This window comes from Heloderma suspectum, chromosome 11 (assembly GCF_057233095.1).
Source record: "Heloderma suspectum isolate Gila_16-S chromosome 11, 16-S_ref, whole genome shotgun sequence".
Taxonomy (NCBI): domain Eukaryota; kingdom Metazoa; phylum Chordata; class Lepidosauria; order Squamata; family Helodermatidae; genus Heloderma; species Heloderma suspectum.
This window is the reverse complement of record NC_139468.1, coordinates 13,307,738-13,334,015: the sequence shown is the minus strand read 5'-3', so window position 1 is coordinate 13,334,015 and position 26,278 is coordinate 13,307,738. Positions and strand designations below refer to the sequence as shown.

Genomic DNA, 26,278 nt, shown 5'->3' with positions numbered 1-26,278 from the left:
CTCTGCCAAAATGATTTTGGAGTGGCACCCAACCATTACAGCTATCTCTAGTTCCAATATTGAAGCAATAATTGCCCATATTGTATCAGTTCTGAAGGATGCACACAGGTTTAAATGCTGACTTTCTGCTTCAAAATATACAACAATGGCAATTTGAAAAAGGTCTGAGTTCCTACACTCACGTACATTGACACAAAAGCCACAATTGAGACATGTGTGTGCCCTTTATACCTGATGGGCTAGGAGCACGTTTTGTACTTGGTTATCAGAGCCCAAGTACAAAATGCCTTGGAAGAACCATGCAGGCACATTATTAGCCCTTCTCTTTATTTTTAATAACGCACAAAAGCAATTGTTACATAAAGACCAAAGTTTAGCATTACTAGCACCGGCTAGAATGGTTATAGCTTGATCCTAGAAAATGAAAATAGGGTACCCTGTGAATGGATGGTGTCTGAAAAAACCTTGCTGAAAAACCAACACAACATAATGGATTGATCAGAGGGATAATCAAGCAGGACTCATTCTTAGAAACTTGGTTGCTTTTTATTATATACATTAATGTAGGGGTTTTGCAGACTACAGCATCCACTGAGCACATAGTCCTATTTTTGAAGGGAATAATAACTGGCAAGGTGAACAGTTGAAAACTGGTCATCGTGTGGCTGTAATGGAGATTAAAATGTAAACAACAAGTGTATGTTATGGGGCAATCATTCTAAAACATGTCTAGAACCTATGATGAATCATTTTAAAAAGGCTGTGCGTGTTGCACATGGTTGATGTTATCTATATATTGTTATCTTGTATTTGTAAAATAAAATACTTGCTTACAAAGAAACAAGAAAAAAGGGGCCAAGAAAAAAGGGGCCAGAAAGGGGGTATTCACACATACGGAGTGAGATCCACCACGACATATGTCTTTCTGCATCAGTGTACCAGGCTTCAGCAAGGGTCTGGCTTCCAGCAAGTGGGTTCTGGGACCAACAGGTGCTGGCTGTTGGTCCACTTGGGCTAAAGCCCTGACCCATGATCCCAAAGTGGCAAGAGACCAAGTTCCAGGGCACCAAACAAGGATCACGTTGACACTTGTCAAACAGGCAAGCCTGGCAAGTGCAGCATCTGCCTTCCTCCCAAGCACAGGTTAACGATTGCCCAGGCTTGCGTGCAAAGCAACTTGGCCGACATGCAACACCTTCTCCATTGCAAACAGGGGCCGAGGGGAAAAGGCCGAGAGGACATGGAAGTTCATTCGCCCAGAGCTTTCTCACTTCCTGGAATCACATGCTCTGGGTGGGTGAGCCACGGAAAGGGAGCCCGAATACTAGGGGGAGACAGTGCGGTCTAGTGGTTAGAGCGCAGCACTAGCTCGACGGTCGGTGGAAGCTGGGGGCTCCGATGTCAGTGGGGCTTCGCACCCTGGATAGCTCCATTAGAGTTCTGACTGGTTCTGACTGAAACCCGGAGCGGATTCACTGCCCCACTGACCTCGGAGCCACCAGCCTCCACTGCCAATGGCCCTTTTATTTTCATTTTCATTTTCAAGCTCAAAAAGCAGCTTGAATGTCAGAGAAGTGGGAGGGCAGGGGTGGGGCAGGCAACCTCTGGCCCTCCAGATGTTGGGCTGCAAGTCCTATCAGCCCTAGCCTGCATGGCAAATGGTCAGGGATGATGGGAGTTGCAGTCCAGCAACATTGGGAGGACCACAAGTTGCCCACCCCTGCAGTGGGGAGAGAGGAGGATGCTTTGCCCTTTCCCCATTTAACCTTAAGGGTCTTACAGAGCTAGTGCAATATACGTATAGGATTGCTCTGCCTGGAAGAATATCAAGGACTAATAGGAAGTCATTTTATTGAGCAGGACAATTCTACGGAGGTCAGGGGGCACTTCCTCCATCAAGGGTGTTGAACCATAGGCCAAATCCAGCCCGCTTGGGGTCACAATCTGGCCCTCCAAGATTCCCCAGTAAGCCATGTTCCCTTCTCCATCTTTCCCAGGCAGCATCTGGGAAAGGCTGAAATAGGGTTTCTCCCCATCCCTAGCCAAAGGAAGTCTCTGAAGCTCACTCAGAGCTCTGCTTCTGGAACCGCTCTTTGACCTGTAAGCGGTCGCACCTCTTGTGCTTCATGATGAGCCCATAGCGAGGGGTCAGGTCGACGTCCTCTCCATTGCAGACACTGAACTCCAGGTGGTGGAGCAGGGTGGCCAAAAAGAGGAAGACCTCCCAGCGGGCAATGTGCTCTCCAATGCACCTCCTCTTGCCCAATCCAAACATCAAGACCTTCTCACTCTCAGCCCTGTTAATTCCGGTCCCGTCGGCAGTGAGGAAACGCTCCGGACTGAACGAGGAAGGGTTCTTCCAAAGCTTCCTGAAACAGAAAGAGTAGAGGCCTGTGATGGAAAAGGCCTATATATATTGGCTAGATTATTTCATTTTCTAAAATTAGGTTTTCATTTTATACTTAGAACAATAAGAAAAAAACACTTCATTTTTAAAAATTTATTCATTACGTTCTTGTGCTGCCCAAATAGCCAAAGCTCTCTGGACAGTTCACAAATAATGGATTGATAGGAACATGAAATCACAGTTCATATACACCGTTAAGGGAGGTTGACTGTGGTGTTGATTCAACCTATGTTAGCAAGTAGGTGATGGGCTTAAATTTTTGTTTTTACAAGTTATGGTAGACTTCCCCAATTTGGTGCCCTCCAGATGTTTTGGACTACAACTCTTAGTATTCCTGGCCACTGGGCATGCTGGCTGAAGTTGATGGGAGTCGAAGTTCAAAACATCTGGAGAGCACCTGGGTGGGAAAGGCTCAGTTTTGTCATCCCTCCAAAAGGAGGTATGAGTTTCTTGCAGGCACTGTCCAGAGGAACCTGTGTTGATGTACCAAATAAAGGGGAACTGTGTATTTAAAAAAATAAATCCTGCTTTATTAAACCTCTTCCCAAACCTGTTTTGATGTGTTAATTTTTCCACAAATGTTCACATCTATCTTCGGAACATTTACTAGGCAATCATCTAACGTAGAACCCCGCACTGTTTCCATCATCCTACCATCTCTAAGATGGAATTTTATAAGACCTTTATGGGCTGGATCCAGATTTAGTCCTACACAAAGCAGACCCATTGAAATCAATGGGACTGAAGTTAGTCATCACTAACATCAATCCCACTGATTTCAGTGTGTTGACTCTAAGCAAGACTAAATCTGGATCCAGCCCAATGTGTTCCTAATTATCCTCAAATTTGGAGAGAACTGTCGATTGTAGAGTAGGTTGCAAGGGTTGTTGAGTAATATCTGAAATGAACTTAAAGACAGTTTGGTCAACTAACCCATCCAGTTCCACCTTTTCTAAAACCCACCACCAGCCAATCCCTGTCTCAAGCAGCCTGTTTGATTGTTAACAGTGGATGGGGCCATAGCTCAGTGGAAGAGCACCTGCTTTGCATGCAGAAGGTCTCAGGTTCAATCTGCAGCATCTCCAGGGAGGAGTATGAAAGAATCCTATCTGGAACCCTGGAGAGCCGCTGCCAATCAGTATTGACAATACTGGGCTGGAGGGACCAGAGCTCTGTCTCTGCATAAGGCAGCTTCCTATGTTCCTGTGATGTTCAGTTTCACCAAGAGGGGAGGAGAGAGAGAGAGAGATTAACTTACTCATCATGGTTGACTTGCCACTGGTTGATAAAGACGCACATATCCTTAGGGATGTAGAATCCATTCAAGACAGTGTCTTTGGTTGTGCTGGGGGGTGGGGGGGAGCAAGAAAGGCTTTCATTCCTAGATTTTAAAACCTGCTTCAAAGTTTTAAAGACAAACCAAGAGAGTCCAGTCCTTTCCCCATTCCTCTTACTTAGAATTCGGCCTGGTTGTGGTAACACCCAAAATATAGGGCCAAAACAAATGTAACATTTAAAATCTGGTTTTAAATCTACCAAAGATGACTCTTGGGCTGGACAGTGAAATGTCAGCATTTGGAGAACGTTGCCTTGAACGGGCACTCAGCCAACTTTGAACTAAAGATCAGAGATTCTTCTATGCAATGGTAGCAAATTAATCAGTTAACAGGAGGGGGGTTTTGATTGAGAGCTTCTGTCATTTAGCAGTCAGAAACTTGGCCTCTCTGGATACTTAGGGTGCAATCCTACGTGTGTTTAGACAGGAAAAAGTCCTACAACTCCCAGCATTCCCCAGCCAGCACAGGATTGTGCCCGTAATCTGTGAACTGGAACAGGCCAAATAAGTACAAAATTATGCGCTGGTACCAATTGCTTCAAGATATTACTTTCTGTGGGGGTTTTAAGTGAACTAAAATAAAGAGCAACCAAGGAGGTGGATAAATAATAATAATAATTATTATTATTAATAATATTAATATCAATATTTGTAGGGGGAGAGGGGGCTTCTGTTCATTGTTTTCTGTATTAGCTGTATTTTCTTGTATTTTCTAACCTGGATTGTTTTCTGTATTACCTGTTATGAAAACGCAGTTAAAATATACATTCTGTTTAAAAAAGGAACTTGGCCTGTTTCCTGTTCACCAGCCCCTGCCCTATCCTATATGTGATCTGCCTCTCCAAATGTGGATTCCTGCTCGGCCTATTGACAAAGAGGGCAATAGTTTCAACCAGTACTACCTGGAGCTAGGAAGGGCCACCCCAGAGTAATCCAGACTCCAGTCTCAGGCTAACACTATAGTGTTCCTGAATGACCAATACACCTATCATATTCTGATTCAGAAAAAGGCCAAAGGTGCCATGATGCCCCGTAAGAAAAGATCACAGTAAGGCAGTAGTACTGTTATTAGGACTGACCAAAATATCATAGTGTAGAGGAACAAGCTTTCGAGTTCTCCAGAACTCTTCATTTAGTTGGATGTTAAGCAGTGGAGGCTGGTGGCTCTGATTTCAGTGGGGCTATAACTCCATTCTGGGTTTCCAGCAGAATCAGCCAGAACTCTGGAGGAGCTATCCAAGGTGCTGAACCCTATCCTTAGACTAGATTCAGCACCTTGGATAGCTTCCTTTGAGCTCTGGCCGGTTCTGACCAAAACCCAGAATGGATTCACGGGCCCGCTGAAATCGGCGCCACCAGCCTCCACTGGTGTAAAGCAAAGCGGGAAGGAAAGGGCAGGAGAAAAAAAGCTGACTTGCATGTTAATAGCAATGGGCGAATCTGTCAAGCACAATTTCATTCAGGTTCTCATTTTTTTTCATCTTTGCGTTCTGTCATTTCTGCATTGCAGAGGTGAGCAACTTGTGTCACTCCAGTTGTTTTGACCTACAGTTCCCATCAGCCTAGCCAGCAAAACCAGTGGTGGGGATGATGGGATTTGTAGGCCAAAATATCTGGAGGGCCACACATTCCCCACCCCTGGTGGGTCAGATTTTGATTCTTTTTGCAGTCCACACAAAAAAAGTATGGATTTTTGTGCTCATTTTGGGGGAAATGCACATTTTGTATACATTTTTTAAAATGTGTGTATTATTGTGTACACTCTTACAAATGTCCATATTTTAAAGCACTTTTCCAATGAATAAATGAATATTATAATATTATAAATGAATATTTACATTTTTTCAAATATACACATTTTTGTGTGCATTTTTTGAAATGTACACAATCTTTGTGCACTTTTTTTGCGAACCACATTGGGAATGTACAGATTTCTATGGTAAACTGCATTTGAGTTTGGATTTAGATATGGGACGTGTGAATTTAATGTGAACCCTACAAATGTCTCACTCATCACTAGGTGTTAAAGCCATAAGCTGCACTGGTCAGGGGCAGCCCTAGTCTAGCTACCTGCAACTTGTACCCTAGTTGACCCATGCAGTCTGCATCCCCATCTCAAACCCCAAGGGCAGATCTAGGCTGAGGTTTTTGGTAAACTGGGAAACCTTTTGTCCCTATTTGCCATTTAATGAAGAATGAATTAATGAATTAACTTATTGAATAAGTCTTCTGACCATTTCAAACATAATAATAGAAAAAATTTGAAAAGAAGACTTTACATTAAAGTTACTAACATTACATTAGAATTAAACATTACATTGAAATTTAAAACATTATGTTGACATTAAAACATTAAAAGGACTTTAAAAAAAAAACCTAGTGAGGGATAAAAACAGTGATACATGAAGCCCACACATTCATTTGAATCTATCAGCCAGAGCATTTTTCCAATTCCTTTTTCCTTATACTGGCTGCCTTGACTGCAAAAAGGCCAACCCTCTGGGACACAAAGAAATTAGAGCCTCGTAAGAGAAATAACAATTTATTCTTCACTGACCAATTTCTCATGTGGGTCAGAAATAAGGCTAAATAGTGTTCCCTGCAGCTTGAGTATAGATGAAATTCAAGAAAATAGTATGCCAGATCTTCAGTTACAGAACTACCACATACACATAGTCTGCCGTTCAATGGGATGCCTCTGAATCTTCCCTGAAGCGTCATTGTATCCATCATCTCAAATTGTAAACCTGTAAAAGCAACACGCTGGTCCCTTTTCAGAGCAAAAAACAAGTATTTCTCTTCATTGAGTTGAGATCTGGCTTTGGTTAACCATTTCATTGCCCTTGAGTTTGACAGGGCAGCTGCATTTAATGAAGAGGCTGCCGCCGCTGCCGCCACCCCACAACTTCGGAAGCAGAAATATTATCATTTATAATAAAACATGCCCCAAATGTGTTTGTGTTCTTTTTAACTAAGCACTGTATCAGCACAGAGGGTCTGATAAAAGCCCAGCCGTCCACTCTGCGAAGGAACAGAAGTCCCCTCCACAACGCCCAAGGGAGGTCCCCGGAAGAAGGGTCCCGGTGGCATCCTCAGGGCAGCATGGGCAACAAGGCGCCGCCAGCCCCTAGGCTCAGCCTAGGAAGCGTCTGCTCTCAGCAGGGCCTCTCACTCCCTGTCACCTACTGGGAGCAGCCGAGGAGCAAGAGCACATTGCACATCACCTCACTCACCTCCACAGTCTCTATCATATTCCCTCTGTATGTGCATGTATTTTTTTGTATTTGTTTCCTCGAGTTTCCACTTAACTTGGTGCCCTAGGTGACCACCTAGTTTGCCTTTCTGGACAGGCCGCCCCTGGCTCTGGTCACAGTCTAAAGAAGGAAGAGGTGACAGACTTAGCTGCCTTAAGTCACAACTTGATGCAACTTAAATTACTAAGTTGCATCTCCCAGGGGCTACGTAGGTTTCAGGTTACACCTAGGGATGCTGACACAAAGAAATATGTCCGACAGTGTCCAACTCCCCATTTTTGAAAATATAGCATCCAGTGGTTACCCAGATCCGTCCGATTCGGACTTTTTTTCCTGCTTTAGACGCTTCTGCCTCATGAACTCCAGTGCCAACAACCTTGTGACTCACTCACCACGTTCATTTGCAATACCAATGGAGCCCCACTGTCAACAGGACTTACCAGTGGGGGATTGTAAAGGGCACGTAGGATGAGTGTCTGAAGATTTCCAAGATAAAGGCTTCTGTGTACGGCAACATGGTGCGATCTGAACTCCAGTGCCAACAACCTTGTGACTCACTCACCACGTTCATTTGCAATACCAGTGGAGCCCCACTGTCAACAGGACTTACCAGTGGGGGATTGTAAAGGGCACATAGGATGAGTGTCTGAAGATTTCCAAGATAAAGGCTTCTGTGTACGGCAACATGGTGCGATCTGAACTCCAGTGCCAACAACCTTGTGACTCACTCACCACGTTCATTTGCAATACCAGTGGAGCCCCACTGTCAACAGGACTTACCAGTGGGGGATTGTAAAGGGCACGTAGGATGAGTGTCTGAAGATTTCCAAGATAAAGGCTTCTGTGTATGGCAACATGGTGCGATCTGACAGCCGGGGCTTCCTCTGCCTGCCCACAGTTTGGTCTAGCAAGGCAGAGAGAAGGGCAGAGAGGTTTGGGATCCGGCCTTGTAAAAAGGACATGTTAAATCTGTGAGTGAGGGCCTGGGTTTACCTAGTTCTTTCTGAATCTTCTTCTGAATTTCTGGATAGGCCACCAGATACATGAGGCACCAAGATAAGGCCGCCGTCACTGTTTCAAAACCTGGGTGGATACAGTGGGAAACAGGGGTGTCGTGGTCAGTTTTGAAGTGCCGGTGCCAGCAGAGGCTGGTGGATTGGATTTTGGTGGGGTGGAGATTCCATTCTCTAGAGACCCCAGCCAGGAGTCTATTGGGAGGATACGGTCCAGCACCTTGGATAGCTCCTTCAGACGCCTGGCTGGTTGTAAGTAAAACCCAGAATGGAATTTCCATCCCATCGACACTGGCTCCACCAGCCTCTTCTGGCAGGCACTCATCGTGGCAGTCCCCATAGCCGTGCCCCTGAGGACAATGCAAGATGACGCAAGGTGCAAGGTGGTTCTAGCAGCTTTCATGTCCACCAGGAGCAGGTCTTTTCTAAAGCAAATGGGTCTGAAACTGCCCATTCAAGGCCAAGCGGTGCCAGTGCAAACTGCCCCACCACCTGAGGCGGGAAAGCACACGGACTGCTGCTGGCCATCATTACTGCTACCCCCTCCCTCCCTCCTTTCCCTCCCCTCCCCCTGTCTGACCCCTCCCCCTGCCCTGCCGCATCTGTCTCCCTCCCTACTTACTGCATTCCTGCTACCTGCTCCACAGTACAGGCAGTCTCGAAGGACGCTCATCCTCCCACAATGCCTGACTCTAAGGAAGGACCCCTCCGAGCCAGGCATTGAGGTGTGGCTAGCTCTCCAAAGGGCCACCAGGGCTGCTTTTCTGGCTGACGCAGCTCTCAAGAGAATTCGGCCACCTGTGGACTCACTCTGAGAGGATCCTTAGAGCAGGGGGCAGCGATGGGGGGGCAGGGTAAGTAGGTGCCAGGGGTGTTTCTGAGAGCAGAGAGTGGGATAGCAGTTCAGATTCTGAAGGAGAACCACTAGACATGGGGGAGGTGTTTTCCCAGGCTAGTCCAGACATGACTGGGCCGGCTTCTCAGGTTACAAATGTCCAGCTGGCTGAGGATGAGGGTCCCTCTTCACACACACACACACACACACACCATGAGAGACAGTGAACAGAAGGAGGTGGGGTTTGGGGAGCATGACCTAATAGACACCAGGCACAGGCACAGAGCAAAGAGAGAGAAGGCAGGGGCAGAACTTAGACAGTCTACCCGATTGGCTTTGCATGAGAAGCTGCGCTCAGAGGCCTCACGAGAGAGAGAGAGGGACCTCTCCCCTCTTCAATTGGCTAGTGAGACCGCCTTCTTCTTGAAAAGGCGGGCAACTCTCATAACTTCCTTTCGAATTCCCTTGAAGGCTTTCCTTTGTAGGCTGAGAGTCACTGAGAATTTGCATCTGTATGACCCTGTGAAATAATGGATTAAAAGCTGTAGACTGAAGCCTCGCATCTGTGTTTGTTTTCGGCGTTGAAATACAGTGGGGGCTAAAGGAATCCTGACAGCAAGTAGGGGGTGGAAGACATGATGATGGCAGGGGGGGCAGCAAAGGGAGGAAAGGTGACAGCAGATCCTCCTGGTGGAGGTGGAGAGCACCCAATTTGCTGCTCCTCCTGCTCTGCAGCCTGAGGTGGGGGATTCACTCTGCCTCATGAGAGGGCTGGCCCTGAGAGAAAGCCACCCACCTCAGAATACTTTGCATGACAGGGAACAATATATTTTTGCTGGGAAATCCATTTCCTCTAGCTAAAGCGAGGTTTGCGACTCAACTCAGAGGGAACAGGGAAGCCTGGGGGGCGGGGGCAGGGATGGGCAGAAAACATCCTCATCCCTGCTAATCAAAAAGGAACAGTGCTGCATCCCTGTGAGCCCTGGCTGCGCTACACCACAGGCAGAGCTTGGCTTTCGAGTTCTAGCCCCAGCAGAGTCCAGCAGTGCTAACACATCTCCCTCTCACACACACATGATGGCCTAGTAAAGTATGCTGTGACCTGTGAAAATTAAGCAAGAAGTGTGCAGATTTGCTTCTCTCACACAGAGTATTTTATCTTTGTCCAGGTCATGGCTGTGGGGCACAGAGCTTTGCAGGGCACTGCTTCTTTGACCTGAGTTATCTCGTTAAAAATTTTCTCAGCAAATGTACAAGTCCCCAAAAAAACACTGCCCCCCCCTAAAAATGTCATCACATAATACAGCTAGGAGGGACATTAGAGATCATTGGGTCCAGGGCTCCCCAACGTTTTTGGACCCGTGGGCACATTTGGGGATTTGAGGAACTGCTGTGGGCACTGCCACAAAATGCCAAATCAGTGGATCTCCGCTTTGGCGTCCACCTGTCACACCTATGGATCTTAGGCTGTGTCTTATTCAGCAAAAACCTGCCACTGATCAGCTGTTCAGGAGGCAGGAAGAGAAAACAAGGAAAAGGAGCAGAGGAGAGAGGAAAAGTGAGGCTAGAGGCTAGGCAGGTAGAGAAACAGCAAGGTAAAGTGGTAAGTGGGAGAGAAAGAGCAAGGCTAGGGGCTAGGAAGGGAGAGAAAGAAGAAGGCAAGGGAAAGGGAGGGAGAAGGGGGAGAAATAGTGAGGAAAGGGGTTGGGGAGAGAAATAGTGAGGCTAGAGGCTGAGCGGGAGGCGGAATGGGAGAGAAAGAGCAAGGGGTGAATGGGAGAGAAAGAGCAAGGGGTGAATGGGAGAGAAAGGGCAAGGCTAGGGGCTAGGAAGGGAGAGAAAGAAGAAGGCAAGGGAAAGGGAGGGAGAAGGGGGAGAAATAGTGAGGAAAGGGGTTGGGGAGAGAAATAGTGAGGCTAGAGGCTGTGCGGGAGGCGGAATGGGAGAGAAAGAGCAAGGGGTGAATGGGAGAGAAAGAGCAAGGAGTGAATGGGAGAGAAAGGGCAAGGCTAGGGGCTAGGAAGGGAGAGAAAGAAGAAGGCTATGGGGTTGGGGGAAATAAATAGCAAAGCTAGAGACTGGGAAGAGAGAGACAGAGGAGGGGAAAGGTCTGTGTGGATGGAAGAAGATTGGGCAGGCCAGGAAGCAACACCTTCCATTTCCCCTTCCTTCCCAGCCTCTAGCCTATTTCACTACACACAGACACACACACACACACACACACACACACACTTCTTGACTAGTCAGGCTCCTAAGGCAGCCATTATGTAACTAGTCACATCCGCTGTGGGAGCCATTTTGTGGTGATGCCCACAGCAGATTCTCAAATCCCCAAATGCGCTCATGGGTCCAAAAATGGGGGGGGGGCTGGAGTAGACAATACTGAGCTAAATGGACCATTGGTCTGATGTGGTGTGAGGCAATTTCATAGCTCATGGTCAAAACCAGAGATGGGTGGTTTTTAAAGAAAAATCTGTTCTAAAGCCTTCTCAGGAAGGCTGAAAAGAGAGATGCTTACCAGCCCCGACAACATCATTCACAAGATTAACTATCTTCTCTTCAGGGAGCTGGATACTGGTATTCGCCACAAATTTCTTTTCCTGACTTTGCATAATCAAGGAATCTGTGATATCCCGGATGTTGTCCTGGAAGAAGAAGGCAACAGTTATCACTTCCTGCTCTTACCAAGTTAAGATCAATTTGCTCCCAACAGAATTGTGAAATTGAGAATAATGTTGTTGTGAAGATAAACAGACATCAAGAATAGGGACCCAGCAACATTTGTCCTCTCTGCTTGTAGTCCTCTGCTAAGTAGGGATGTCTACCACTGGGAAATCTGGCCCTTTGGGGGCTTGCCAGATTTCCATGGTGCCCCCAACTCAGCTTGCATCTGTGAGCTGAGCCACAGGTTTTTCCCAAAATCTAGCAACTGTTTCCATTAAAAAAAAAAAAATTGCATAAATAGAAATTTGCACAAATCGCACTGCAAATTGCACAAATTATTAAAATTACAGGCAACATTTGTGCAAATTGTGAAATTTTTTAAAAAGGGAAAAATCGCAAACTGGCCCAGCTCAGTGCAGATCGAGTTGGGCCAGCTCATGGGAAATGAGCCAAAGTCCAAGGGGCCGAGCTGATGAAGCTCAATGAGCTCCACCCCCCAGATGGATTCCTCTGTCATCCCTACTGCTAAGGGCTGCTAGGAATGGTGGAGAAATCCGCTGCAGAGTCAAATCAGGCCAGATTCTCAAGAATCCAACCTGCAAAGGCCACAGTGGACTGGTCCCACCCCACCCCCATGTCTGTTTCCCATGGGGCGGCTCTCCAGTGCTGTCAAGTGCCGCCGAAGCCTTTCCTCTCTGCACTGGCTGTCAAGGGCTTCCTTCACGGCCAGCGCAAAAAAGAAGAGTCCCCGCAAGCCACCCCATGAAATCCGACGGATGCGACAAGGCTCCAGGGGAATCTGAAGGGCCTCAAGTGGCCCAGATTTCCCTGCTGCAGACCGCCCCCCCCCCCCCGTACCGGAAGCAGTGAGGTTCATACAGCCCTAAGTGCTACCCCAAGGATGTACGGATTTTGTTAAATCTGTTAAATCTGGGTTTTGCAGATTGTCAGGCATATTCAGTTCCATTATCTGCTCATTGATGGAATTGGATTTTTTTTTACCAGACTTTTTTTCTGCTTGCGTTAATTCGCCTTAGCACGAGTTTGCATGAGCACTAATGCAAATTAGCATAATTCCCCCCTAAAAGTGATAAAACGGTGACAGTGTAGAGAGGCAATGTGATGTAGTGGTTAGCGTGTTGGATTGGGACTTGGGAGATCTGGGTTCTGGCCCCCACTTGGCTAGGAATTTCACTGGGTGACTCTGGGCTGGTCACTGACTCTCAGCCTAACCTCGATGGGGTTGTTGTGTGGATAAACTGGAGAGGAGAAGGAGGACCATGTCAGCTGCCTCGGGTTCCTCGCAAGAGGAAAAGAGGCAGGATATAAATGTAATAATAAATAAATATAAATAAAAACTGGTCCACAGGTCAGCCGAATCCACATGACTTGGAAAAAGGCAGTCCGCTTTGGAATCTGCAGGTCAGATTCATAGAAACACAAACTCATTTGAATCTGTTGCCGATTTCTCTGACATCCCTAGCTATGCCTACACCCACATTGTAGGCATAGCTACCCACAAGCTATGTGCCCACAGCATGCAAAAGAACCTGCCGTCTGTTTAGTCACGGAAGGTGAAAGACCTAATGGCAACCAGCAGGCCAGCCTGAGATTTATTCATTTAAATGCAGCTATCAGGTTGATAAAACAGCCTCCAGCAATGCTTCCAGTGTGGTTTACAAAAAAACAGTTTTAAAAATAGCATTGGGGAAACAGCTATCCTGACTGGGATCACTGGTGCAGAGGCTCTAACCTCTCCCCCAGGCGATCCTAATCAAGATCTCTGTTTTCCCAGTGCATCTGTTCCCCATTGCCCGGCTGATGGCTGATCTGTGCAGACTGGTGGGCCACATAGAGCCAAGGGCTGCATGTGGACCACCAGTTGCCCATATGTGCTTTACCTTGCTGAAGGTGTTGTAATGCTCATTGACCCGCTGTTGTAGGAAACTGAAGAACCGCCTGTTTATGTCCTTAAACTTCTTCATGGTGGAGCTAGGAAGATACTGGAGGACTGGGATAAAATCTGCTGGATTTCCTGCTGCGATGACGTCCTCAATGTCATCAAGCATGGTCACTATGCTGAGCAGCTCCTGGTCGTCATGATTGTAGCACTTGCCAAAACTGATGCCACAAATGACGTTGGTCACAGAGATCACCACGTACCGAAATGGGTCAAAGCTCTTGTTTTCCTTCATCACCTGCAACAGCTTTGCAACCAGGTAATCAGCTTCTTTGGAGATGTGCTCTTCCAGAAGGCAGGTGAAAGAGGAAGTAAGGCTGGGAGAGACAGAGAAGTTCTTCAGGGCGTTTGAAACTAGTTTCTTGCGGGCACGCCACACTCCTTCGGAATCCCTCCCAAAGGTTAAGCTCTGGCCATCAGCGATGTGTCGGAAGCTATAGAGATTTGGACGCCCCATGAAGTCATCCCCTTGCTTGATCAAGGCCTGCTTGAGCGTCTCGAGGCCACTCAGCACCAGCACCGATCTCATACCAATGTGTATCTTCATCACATCCCCATATTTCTGGCTCATCTGGGTCAGGCTTATATGGGGGTTCTTCCCCAGGTCCAGGATGTTGCCAATCAAGGGGTACCCTGCTGGCCCTGGGAGCCTCTTCAGCCCACATGGTATTTGCTGCTGGAAGGATCTCATGATGGTGAAAATGAAACAGAAGACAGCGAAAGCAACAAGAACTTTGGTGACCAAGATGGCATTCTCGTTTTCCACAAGCATCATTGCAACTTTGCAGGAACCCTAATCCTAAACAGTTTTTGGAAGACAGGCACAGAACGGAGATAGTCAGGAGAGAGATTTTTTGAGTCATCCTAATACAACAGTTAGGGTTATCATCTGAACAAAGAACAGGTAGTCAATGCATCATCTGGGTTTTACTGTGCAATCCTATGCAAGCCTTTACTCAGAAGTAAGTCCCCATTGTGTTCAATGGAGCTTACTCCCAAGAAAGGGGGTATAAAATCACAGAAGTTGATTAATTTATTATATTTGCACATGAGGAATAGCTGTTTTTCTGTTTAAAGCATAGTTCTTCTCTCCAAAAAATAATGCTTCTGTTTTAGGAATATTGCATTTTCAATCTGCAATATACGGATGCTGGGAAAATGCATTTCTTCCCTCTGCTAGTGTGGCTATTGCTAGTTGGAGTGCTGCTCAGAATGTGGTTGCGAGAGTACAAAAATGTGTTCAGCAAGGATAGTAATTCAGGGCTTGAGATCTATTACTTGTTTCTATAGTTTTGTGTCAGTTAAGGTTGTCGTAAAGCATTCGTACTTACAATGCAGAGGGCACTAGATGAAGAGAAGGAGCTCGTGCTAGATATAGGAGGAGGAGACTGAAGTGGTCTGGGGAGACACTACACTAGAGCCCGCTTTATTTGTGAGACACCATTGGGCTGGTATTTTTTCAGAAAACAGTTGCAGCTCTGTGGGGAAAACAGTCATAAATGCAGCACAGCATCAAGCATATATAAAGTGATCAAGTGCCACGCACAAAGTCACAACATTACAATTGCAGGAGAAGGAGAAGCTGGAATAGTCACATGGATTCTATCATTTGTCTTTGTAGTGTGAGCGTGTGCCACAAGTCACAATATCGTGCGGCAATTGCGAAGGACATGAAAGGCGATGCTGCTTTTCCAGTTTGCTGCTGCTGCTTTTTCGAGTCTGCTAACTTGGTGCACATCTTCACTACTGCGCAGGAATGGAGGCTGAAAAGTAAAGCGTGCGGTTCTTCACTGCTGCGCAGCTGTGTAGATGCGCAGTGAAAAGTAACCTTCAAAAGCCCCCGCTGACTCCCTGCCCACAAAACCCATGAAAACCAGTGTAAAGAAAGAGCAGAGGATGAAAGGAGGAAGGGGAGAAAAAGTGAGTGGGAGGACGGGTGGGGGAAATGTTGCAAAACAGGTTCTACAGCAGGGGTATTGAACCTCTTCCAACCTGAGGGCCAAATTCATTTCAGAAAAGTTCACAGGGTCCACATACCAGTGGGGGGGGGGGGCTGAAGGCAAAAGGGGGCAGGGCTCAAATACCAGCAGATTTTCAAACTTTTAGAATGGGGAAAAAACTGTGCAACAGCCAAGAAAACACTCAATGATCCACAGTTGTGGGAAAGATGGTGGTGCCAGAGGAAGGGGGGAAGGGTATCTGGGAAACCCCAGAGGGCCAGATTGGGACCCTAAGTGAGCTAGACTTGGTCCTCAGCCCAGAGGTTCAACACCTCCATTCTACAGCATTAAAGCAAGTCCCACTGGCAAGGGTTAGAATACCGCTAGATTGGAACACACCAGTCTTCGTAGTGCACAGAAACCTCCAGTACAGAAAAAAGAAGTCATAAAAAAGTAGTTTGAGGGGGGAAAGGAAATATTAAGGAAGAAATAGCAGCAGGACAGCAACTTGGGGAGTGTGTCATGTGCTCTGCACGTGAGCCAGATGTTACAGTACTGGGATAAAACACCTGTGTAGATTGGCTCTAGGTGTCCTATGAGCAGGGCATGGGGCAGAGTTTGTTCCAAGGGGGCAGAGAGGAAAGGCTGTGTTTGTGCAACGTTGTAAAGGACAGAAGTGACATGACTTGGCAACAGACTGAACCTGCGAAATAAAGGAGAGGGAGGAGTCAGAGGTGAAGCCAACAGTATGTGCCTGTTGAACGGGGTAGGTGGTAACGTTGTCAGTGGAGAAGGACAATATACAAGAGAGGAGGGCTTGGGAGGAAAGGTGAGACCTTTGGTCGTGAACCCATTTAGTCAGAGGCAATGACAAAGGAAGCATCCGAGCAGAACTATCAGAGAGGCAGTCTAGAGATGCAGGGCTACAGGGAGGGAGCTTAGGGTGGAAAGACAGAGCTGGGTATCAGCTTGCCAGGGCTGGGCTGTGGGTAGCAAGCTGAGGTGAGCCAGGAGCAATGGGACAAAACCAGATGTTAGGGTCAAAGCAGTGGAGGCTGGTGGCACCGATGTCAGTGTGGCAGTGAATCCATTCCGGGTTTCAGTCAGAACTCTGAAGAGGCTATCCAAGGTGCCAGACCCTATCCCCAAACTAGGTAGAGCACCTTGGAGAACTCCTTCAGAGATCTGGCTGTTTCTGACTGAACCCGGAGCAGATGCACCGCCCCACCGACATCGGCGCCACCAGCCTCCACTGGGCCAACCAGGAATTCAGGAAGACACGAGAGCTCAGGAAGTCTTCCTTGCTCAAGCAAGGCTCAGCCGGAACAGGAAGCCCATTTGTGCTACTTCCTGCCCAGTGGGCAGAGCCAGCTCAAGGCCCTGCTGCCACCTGTAATTCCAAGGATCACCACGTGGGGGCAGTGACCACAGATCCCGGTAGCACGGGACACATCTGTAGGCAGGCGGCATGGCGTTATGGGATTTGATAAGGTCACCCAGGGACAGGGCCTGCAGCAGCCTTCCCTAAGCTAGTGTCCTGCAGATGTGTTGGGTAATGAATCCCATCAGCTGGCTGGGGCTGATAGGGGTTGTAGTCCACCACATCTGAAGGGCGCCAGGCTGCGGAAGAGAAGAGCAAAGGGACTAGGACAGATTCCCTGCAGGGCCCCAGCAAAGAGAGGGAAACCAGAGGAAAAGCTTCCCTTTTGGAAAAATTGGAAGAACTGTTAGACAAGGTTCATGGAGATGGGGAGCATAAAGGGATTCATGCAGGAGAGGGAGTGTTCAGCTGTATCCAGGACTGCAAAGAGGTGAAAAAGAAGGAGGGTTGAAGACAGTCCTCTAAATTTTGCAATAGGAAGTTGTCCATGCTTGGTCCATTCTCAGTTTTTGCTCCTGTCCAGAGCATGGGACAAAATAATTACCAGAGTAATAAAACCCACAATCCTGAATATTCCAGAAGCATTTTATTTATTTATATTCCACCATTTTTCCTCTTGCAAGGAACCCAAGGCGGCTTACGTTATCCTCCTCCTCTCCATTTTATCCTCACAACAACAACCCTGTGAGGTGGGTTGGGCTGAGAGTCTGTGACTGGCCCAAAGTCACCCAGTGACTTCCATGGCCGAGTGGGGACTAGAACCCGGATCTCCCGGCTCCCAGTCCAACACTCTCACCACTACACCACACTGGCTCTTAAATGTAGGTTTCACGGACTTTGTTCCTAAGGCAGTGGGGCAAGTAGTGGAGGTTGGTGGCTCCAATTTCAGTGGGGCTGTGGATCCATTCCAGGTTTCAGTCAGAACCATACAGAACTCTAAAGGGGCTATTGAAGGTGTGAACCCTATCCCCAAACTAGGTACAGCACCTTGGATCACTCCTTTAGAGTTCTGGCTGCTCCTGACTGAAACCCAGAATGGATTTACACCCCACCAAATTCAGAGCCACCAGCCTCCACTGGGTGCAAGTAATAGGTACTCTTACAGTGCAATCGTACACCTGCCTGCTCAGAAAGACAGATAGATATTGTGCCATTTTTTGGTAGAAAGGCTGGGTATAAATCAAATAAACAATAAATACATAAATAATAAATAAGTCTGGTTAAATCACTGGGAGTCAGATCTACTGCAAATCACCCAGAAACCTACAAGCCGATCCCACTCTATCTTCTGTCCATGTCTGCTTTAGATAGGCTGACCATATGTACCGTTTTAAACGGGACAGTACCATTTTTTTCATATTTCCCGACCGTCCCGTCATTTTAATATAAATGTCAATTTTGTCCCGTTTTTATTTTTTTCTAAAAAACTGAACGCCTTTATCATAAGGCTCTATGCTAATCAATGCGTGCAGTAAAACTACTAGTGTGATGAAAGAGGAAGTTCCGTTTACTTTATCGGGTCAGAGGAAGAGGAAGAGGAAGTTCCATTTACTTTATCGGGTCTTGAGCTAGCGACGATCAGACGCTGTCCCCTTGCTTGTCCGCAGTGGGGGGGAATTCAAGAGGCGGTCGCTAAGCCCCATTCAGCGTGTGGGAGCCAGGAGGCTGAGTCTTACTGTTATTTCTACCATCATTACGCCCATAGAGATTCTTTCTCTAATAAAACTTTTGTTATTGTCTTACTTTTTCATGAATACGGAATATTACATAACCCCGTCCCGTTTTTGTCATCCCAATATCCCGTTTTTGTCTCAAGGAAATATGGTCAGCCTAGCTTTAGAACATATACAGCATGCTTCCTGCCACACTACTGAGTAGGATACCAGGGTTCTTTCTGGGGCAGGATGGCAAAACTCTCATACAAGCCACACCCAGTCTCTTTTGGGGGAAATGAAACATGAGCTACAACACCACCCCCGAGAAGCATTCTGAAGACACCATTCAAAACATTTTCCTCTAAAATTAAAAGGTACCTAATATATCCACTTACCTGGGACTAAGCCTCATTGAACCCAATAGGACTTACTTCTGAGTTCACTAGCATAAGATTGCACTGCAAAGAGTGTATCTCACTGTACTTTCACTACTGTTCCTAGACAGAAAAAGCAATGGTAAAATAAGAAGCTGAAGCCCAACTTGAAGCACCTATTGAACCCCGGGCCAGAGAACTGTATTATGCTGATGTTAACTCACTGACAGCCTCCACTCCTCTTAGTCTGTTGGCAAAAGCAATGTGATCACAGGGACGTCTCTTCATTTTAGTGAACTGAATCCTTCTTCTTGGCAGGTAGCACAAGGTCATATTTTCTCACGGCATAATATGAAGCTTCCTAAAACCTGGTTGGCTGGCCCCTCTGTAGTCATGTGACCCAAAGACATTACAAAAGCGGAGTCATTTCAAACATGGGAAGGGTAATAACAGGTTTTAAGGAGACTGGTTAGTCTACTTTTTGGAACTTCCTGAATCCAAAATAAATCAATTTTCTGTTCAGATGTTGCTGTATTGTTGTTCTTAATATATATTAAGCTCCACATCTCTACAGATGTGTTTGTTTTCAAAATATGCACCTGCTCAAATTGATATAACTCATCCGAAGCCCTATTCACACTTACTCAGGAGTGCATCCAGCTGAAATAGGTGGGACAGTTGGGAGTGAAGGGAGAATAAGAAGAGGCCTGAAATACTATGGGGTTGTACTAGCTCTCCTTCATTTAGGACTGGCAGCTTCCATAAAGGAAAAAGTATCTCTTTTATATTTTATCTCTTATCTTTTATATTCTTTTAAACTGTTGTGCATTTTGTACCCTAACATTTTAATATGTGCCTGGGAGGACTATTGGGCAACTCAGGGGGTCGGGGAGGTGCCACCATAACTGTGGTCACGGGCAGGGGGAGGTATGGCGTTGGGGGATTAACAGGCCAGCTGAGGAGAAGAGGGGCTAGACACCTTACAGCTGTCCCCTCTTCTGGTTCTTCCCCCAACCTGATGGTTCCTGGCAGCCTTACCAGTCTTCTGCCCTCAGGTCTGGTGGTGCTGCTGCTGAATGCCAGGTCGGCCCAAAATAAAATCCCCCTCATCCATGATTTGACTGTGGATGAGGGGGCTGACCTGGCATGTATTACTGAGACCTGGGTGGGGGAACTGGGAGGGGTCACTCTCTCCCAGCTGTGCCCTCCTGGGTACTCGGTGCAGCACCAACACCGACTCGAGGGTCGGGGAGGAGGGGTTGCCGTGGTCTATAGGAATTCAATCTCCCTCTCCAGGCTTCCTGCTCATTCGAGTGCAGATCTTGAGTGTTTGTACCTTGTGTTGGGTACCCGGGACAGATTAGGGATTCTGTTGGTGTACCGCCCACCCCGCTGCCCATCAGACTCCCTGCCTGAGCTGACGAAGGTGGTCTCGGACTTGGTGTTGAGGACCCCTAGGATGATGGTCCTGGGGGATCTCAACTTCCATGCCGAGGCCGCTGTATCCGGGGCCACTCAGGACTTCATGGCCGCCATGACAAGCATGGGGCTGTCCCAACATGTCATCGGCCCAACGCATATAAAAGGACACATGCTTGATCTGGTTTTCTCGACTGGGCAGGAGGATGGTGATCTGAAAGTGGAGGAATTAACATCTGTCCCTTTGTTATGGACAGATCACTTCCTGCTGAGGTTTAGACTCCTGGCGGCCTTCCCCCTCTGCAAGGGTGGGGGACCTATTAAAATGGTCCGCCCCCGGAGATTAATGGATTCCGATGGATTCCAGAGGGCTCTGGGGGATTTTCCTGCTGGTATGGCTGGTGCTCCTGTCGACGCCCAGGTCGCTCTGTGGAATGCAGGGATGACTCGGGCGGTTGACACGATCGCGCCCAAGCGCCCTCTCCCTCTGAGCAGAGCCCGGCCAGCTCCTTGGTATACACCTGAGCTGAGGGCAATGAAGCAAGAGGGGAGACAGCTAGAACGCAGGTGGAGGAAAACTCGTGCTGAGTCTGACCGAACACAGGTAAGAGCCCACTATCGAGCCTACTCTGTGGCGGTGAGGGTGGCAAAGAGACAGTTCTTTTCCACCAGCATTGCATCTTCTCAGTGTCGTCCAGCGGAGCTTTTCCGAGTGGTTCGCAGCCTGTTACATTCTGGGCCAGGAGAGAGACGGTGGAACCCTCGGTAGCACACTGTGACGAGTTTGCACGGCACTTTGAGGATAAAGTCGCTCAGATTCGTCATGAATTGGACACCACCATTAATGCAGTTCCATTGGTAGAGGCGTTCAGAGCACTGTCTGGTCCAGTTTTATTGGATGAGTTTCAGTTACTGAGGCCTGAGGATGCGGACAAGGTGCTTGGCCAAGTCCGATCGACCACTTGTGTGCTTGACCCTTGCCCTTCATGGCTTATTAAATCAAACAAGGAAGGGATGTCCGGCTGGGTCCAGGAGGTTGTAAATTCCTCCTTGAGAGAGGGAGTGGTGCCTGCCGCTTTAAAAGAGGCAGTAATTAGACCACTCCTGAAAAAGCCTAACCTGGACCCAGAGGATGTTAACAATTATAGGCCAGTGGCCAACATCCCCTTCCTGGGCAAGGTGCTTGAGCGGGTGGTTGTAGGACAGCTCCAGGCACTCTTGAATGAAACGGATTATCTAGATCCATTTCAATCGGGCTTCAGGCCTGGTTTTGGAACAGAAACTGCCTTGGTCGCCCTGTGGGATGACCTCTGCCGGGAGAGGGACAGGAGGAGTGTGACCCTGTTGATTCTCCTGGACCTCTCAGCGGCTTTCGATACCATCGACCATGGTATCCTTCTGGATAGGTTGTCTGGGTTGGGAGTTGGAGGCACTGCACTACAGTGGTTCCGCTCCTACTTGGATGGCCGATTCCAGAAGGTGGTGCTGGGGGATTATTGCTCTGTGCCATGGCAATTGTGCCATGGGGTTCCACAGGGCTCTATTTTATCCCCCATGCTGTTTAACATCTACATGAAACTGCTGGGGGAGATTATCCGGAGGTGTGGGCTGAGGTGCCATCAATATGCGGATGACACCCAGCTCTACCTCTCTTTCTCATCAAAACCAGGTGAGGCAGTGGCTGTTCTGAATCAGTGCCTGGGCACAGTAATGGACTGGATGAGGGCCAATAAACTGAAACTCAATCCAGACAAGACGGAGGTACTGTTAGTGTGTGGTTCGTCTGCCCGGCTAGGTGATATTCAACCTGTTCTGGAGGGGGTTGCACTCCCCCTAAAGGATCAGGTTCGTAGTTTGGGGGTGCTCTTGGATCCAGAACTGTCACTTGAGGCACAGGTGAACTCAGTGGCATGGAGCACTTTTTATCAGCTTAGGCTGGTATACCAACTACGCCCTTATCTGGACAGAGATAGCCTAGCTACAGTTATCCATGCTCTGATAACTTCTCGTCTGGATTACTGCAATGCGTTATACATGGGGCTGCCTTTGAAAACAGTCCGGAAACTTCAGCTGGTCCAAAATAGGGCAGCAAGATTGTTAACAGGGACTGGCCTGCAAGCTCATATTACGCCAGTACTTTTCCAGCTGCACTGGCTGCCGGTCCATTTCTGGGCCCGATTCAAAGTGCTGGTGTTAACATTCAAAGCCCTTAACGGCTTGGGGCCAGGTTACCTGAAGGATCGCCTCCTCCCATATGTGCCTGCCCGGACCTTAAGATCATCAGCAGCAGCCCTTCTCCGTGAGCCCCTGCCAAAGGAAGTGAGGCGGGGGGCTACTAGGAGGAGGGCTTTTTCTGTTGTGGCACCCCGGCTCTGGAATGAGCTCCCTAGTGAGGTTCGCCTGGTGCCTGCATTGCATTCCTTTCGGCGCCAGGTGAAGACCTTTTTATTTTCCCAGGCATTTTAGCTTTCTAAATTTTTGTCTTTGTTGTTTTAAATCTGTATTTTAAACTCCTGCACTGCTGCTAGGTTTTATTGTGGTTGTATTGTTATATTGTGGTTTTAATGTTCTATATATTTTAAATTGTTTTATTGTGTGTTGTTTGGTTTTAATTTTTGTGAACCGCCCAGAGAGCTTCGGCTATTGGGCAGTATAGAAATGAAATAAATAATAAATAAATAAATAAGAGTAGTGCTGTGCCGAAAATTTCTCCCACATTTTTTGACCATTCTCATTCAACTTGATAGACAAGAAATTGCTTTCGAAAAGAAATTCAATGGTGAAGAAATTTCAGAGAAATTCTCATGGGTTGGATTTGGGTTTGTTGGGTTTACCTTACTTAGGAGGGACGGAGGACTGAGCACAAGTTTCCTGTTTTTCATTGTACAATCATCTCTCTGGCTGCCTGTAGCCTCCTCAGCTTCCTACACTTCAATTAAAGCCCCATTTAAGGCACCATGCAATAATTCCTCCCATGGGGCTTTTTCAGATGAGAATGTGCAGGCAGCCTGGGAGGCTGGCTGTGATTAGGTGAGCTCAAGAACACCACAAAAATAAATTTATCATCCTGAATGAGGAGGAACAATGGAAGCCTCTTTCATGGGGGTAGAAAACTTTCAGGAAGGACAGATTTTGGCAGAGCCCTAACTCCACCTCATCCTTGGAGCTGGACACAACACTGCCCCCACCTGCATTGTGGTGGATGCAGACTGGGGGCCAGCCTGCCATGACAGTTGATGCTGTTGCAGCATGAAAAAACCCCAAACCCTTACCCCAAACAAAAGAAGCTGTGCTACCTGTCAATGGGGAGCCCTAGCTGGGAGAAACTGTTAAGAATTTCTCCTCCCCTTGGCGAAATTCGGTGAAACGTTCTCCCAAATTTCTCTGCCCACAAGTAAGGTGGAGAATTTGATGACGCCATTGGCACACAGGTCTAGAAAAAAGGTCTTTTTTTCCTGTGCATTTAAAAATGGTGCAGCTTCTCTTCCGACATAGCACTGTGGAGGTGGGCGTAAAGCGGCATCGCTAAGATTCTCCCTGCGTCAGCAGAGCCACACTACAAGCATGTGTTGCTTTCACTGTCAGGGTTTCCCCTCCAAGTCTCTTGGGAGTTGTAGTTTGTGTGCGGGAGACGGGTCTGAGAATTCTCGGGTAGAGATCCCTAGCCTGCTCCTCTCACAGAGCAGTGTTCTGTTCATGTGCTGCTGCCCACTGATGCTCATGCCTCACGATCAGCTTTGCTGGCTATGTTGGCAGGGCACCAAAGCTCGCCATGAATGGGCATCTGCTGAGAGCCCACACCCCAGCAGGGGGCCCCCACTGCCAATCCCTGGAGGCTCCTGGCCCGGCTCTTCTACCTCTTTGCTGTTCACTTTCCTTCTCTGAGCAACCACGCAGTGAGAGGAATGAGAAGGAGCTGTAACTTACCTCCGCAGGCCTTGTCCATTCTCTCTCTCTCCCTTGGAGGTCATGTTGCTGATGGGTGGGTGATGGGTGGGAGATTCAGGACAGATCAGAGGAAGGACTTCTTTACACAGCGCTTAGTTAAACTGTAGAATTCAGTACCACAAGACGTAGTGATGGCCACCAGTTTGGACGCCTTTAAAGGGAGTTAGACAAATTCCTGGAGGAGAAGGCTGTCAATGGCTACTAGTCCTGATGGCTCTATGCTGCCTCCAGTATCAGAGGCAGTACACCAGTTGCTGGGGAACATGGGTGGGTGGGTGCTGTTGCACTCATGTCCTGCTTGTGGGTTTCCCGTGGGCAGCTGGTTGGCTGCTGTGTGAACAGAATGCTGGACGAGATGGACCCTTGGTCTGATCCAGCCTTAGGGCTCTTCTTATGTTCTTACTGGGTCCAGAGGGACAGGACAGCAAATGGCAGCAATAGCAGCAGTACCCAGGAAGAGAATAGGGTCTCCCTCAGAGACAAGGACCCACTGAGAGCATCTTGCCCAAGGGTCCTCCAAAACCTGGAACCAGCACTGTTTACTGGTGGAGGGAGGCAAGACAATGTGGCTCAGGAGGCAGATCGGGAGGGTGGTAGATCACAAGTGCCCTCATTTGCTGCCCAGAGAGCTGTGCACCATGGAGCATCGCCACTGCTCGCTGCTGTGGCAATTGTTGCTGCAGGTCAGCAGATGGTGCGACTCTGCGGAGCTCCTGCCCAATGCCTTGCTCAGAGGGGTCCTTCCTCAGAGAAAGGGATTACAGGCAAGGGCCCCACAAACTGCCTGCACCGCCACTGCTTTGCCACAATAGTGGCAAATATGTTTAAAGTGACTTACATTTACATACTTAAAAGCAACGGCAGCACGGGCAGGCTCCATGGCCACCTCACCCATAATGTCTCGCTGTGAGAAAGGACCCCTCAGAAAGCGGTATTGATGGGTGAAATCATCCACACTGCCACCGTTAATGGATGTGATAGCAAAAAAAAATTAAAAGCCAGGGGATGGAGGAAGAGGAGGAGGAGGAGAAGGAAGTTTCTCCTGCCTCAGTTGTTGTGTTATTTTGTGCCAACGCTGGAGTAAATACTATGCTGCTAATGGGCTGACTCAGTAGCAGCTTTGTTTATAAGGGACGGCCTGTAGCTCAATGGTGGAGCACAGTGTTGTGTGCAGAAGGTCTGAGGACTGAAGCAGGGGTGTTGAAACTCAGTTCTGTGGCCCAAATCTGGCCCAGTTGGGATCCCAGGGTTTCCCAGATGGCCATAATCTTTCCCTTAGCCTTACTGCCTTTTCTGCACCCACTGATCATTGGCTGGCTTCCCAGCTTTTGCACAGTTTTCTTCCTCATTAAAGTTGAAATGGATCTCCTAAGGCTACTAACTGGCAGGAAGGGCTTCAAGTTAAAATATGCCATTATTTGGGGTGTTTTGCCCCCACTCTGTTTTGCCTTCTGCCCTGCCTATGACTGGCATACTGCACCTGGGAGTTTCTCCAAAATGGAATTTGGCCCTCAGGGCTGAAAGATGTTCAACACCTCTGGTTTAAAGGATCACAGCCAGTAAGACTGAGAAAGACGAAACTCTTTCTGAGAGCCACACCCAGTCAAAGTAGAAAACACTGGGCTGCATGGATCCATGGCAGTGGAGGCTGGTGACTTCAATTTCTCTGGGGCTGTGAATCCATTCCGGGTTTTAGTCAGAACCAGCCAGAACTCTGAAGGAGCTATCCAAGGTGCTGGACCTTTGGGGGGGAGTTCAGCACCTTGGATAGCTCCTTTAGAGTTCTGTGAACTGAGAATGGATTCTGTGAATCCATTCTGTGAACCCAGAATGGATTCACAGCCCCACATGGTGCGATTGAGCTGAATATTCCATGGACCCAATTTTGATGCTTCTAAAAGAACACCCCATTATATCCACACACCACAGATTTATCCATCAGGATACTCACGCCTATTGTGAAGGTGAATGAATGGCATTCAGTAGGATTTTCTCAGGGCTCCAGAAGAAAATGGGGTTCATTTTTTAATAGGTCCCCTGTAAACACAGAAGAGTAAATGTCTCTGTAGTCTAGATAACAAACAGCTAACCT

At 47.8% G+C, this 26,278-nt stretch overlaps 1 protein-coding gene across 1 annotated transcript; it reads right to left on the bottom strand.

The window, feature by feature from the left end:
* Positions 1 to 1,835: 1,835 nt before the first annotated feature.
* Positions 1,836 to 26,223, bottom strand: LOC146337014 (cytochrome P450 1A5-like). Its single transcript, XM_084816903.1, has 10 exons — positions 26,138 to 26,223; positions 24,166 to 24,337; positions 18,841 to 18,942; positions 14,801 to 14,947; positions 13,411 to 14,268; positions 11,364 to 11,490; positions 7,991 to 8,080; positions 7,778 to 7,901; positions 3,666 to 3,752; positions 1,836 to 2,369 (listed from the first exon to the last, which is right to left on the bottom strand). Exons 5-10 carry the CDS (start codon positions 14,242 to 14,244, stop codon positions 2,063 to 2,065), a joined length of 1,569 nt encoding a protein of 522 aa, XP_084673029.1. The 5' UTR covers positions 14,245 to 14,268; positions 14,801 to 14,947; positions 18,841 to 18,942; positions 24,166 to 24,337; positions 26,138 to 26,223; the 3' UTR covers positions 1,836 to 2,062.
* Positions 26,224 to 26,278: the final 55 nt, after the last annotated feature.

Excerpts from the sequence above, each read along its gene's own strand:
- LOC146337014 (XM_084816903.1), bottom strand. The coding sequence starts at position 14,244 with ATGATGCTTGTGGAAAACGAGAATGCCATCTTGGTCACCAAAGTTCTT. Across the intron at positions 7,902-7,990 it reads GAAGATTCAGAAAGAACTAG|ACCAAACTGTGGGCAGGCAG; the intron begins GTAAACCCAGGC and ends CTGCCTTGCTAG. Across the intron at positions 3,753-7,777 it reads CCCTTTACAATCCCCCACTG|CACAACCAAAGACACTGTCT; the intron begins GTAAGTCCTGTT and ends CCCACCCCCCAG.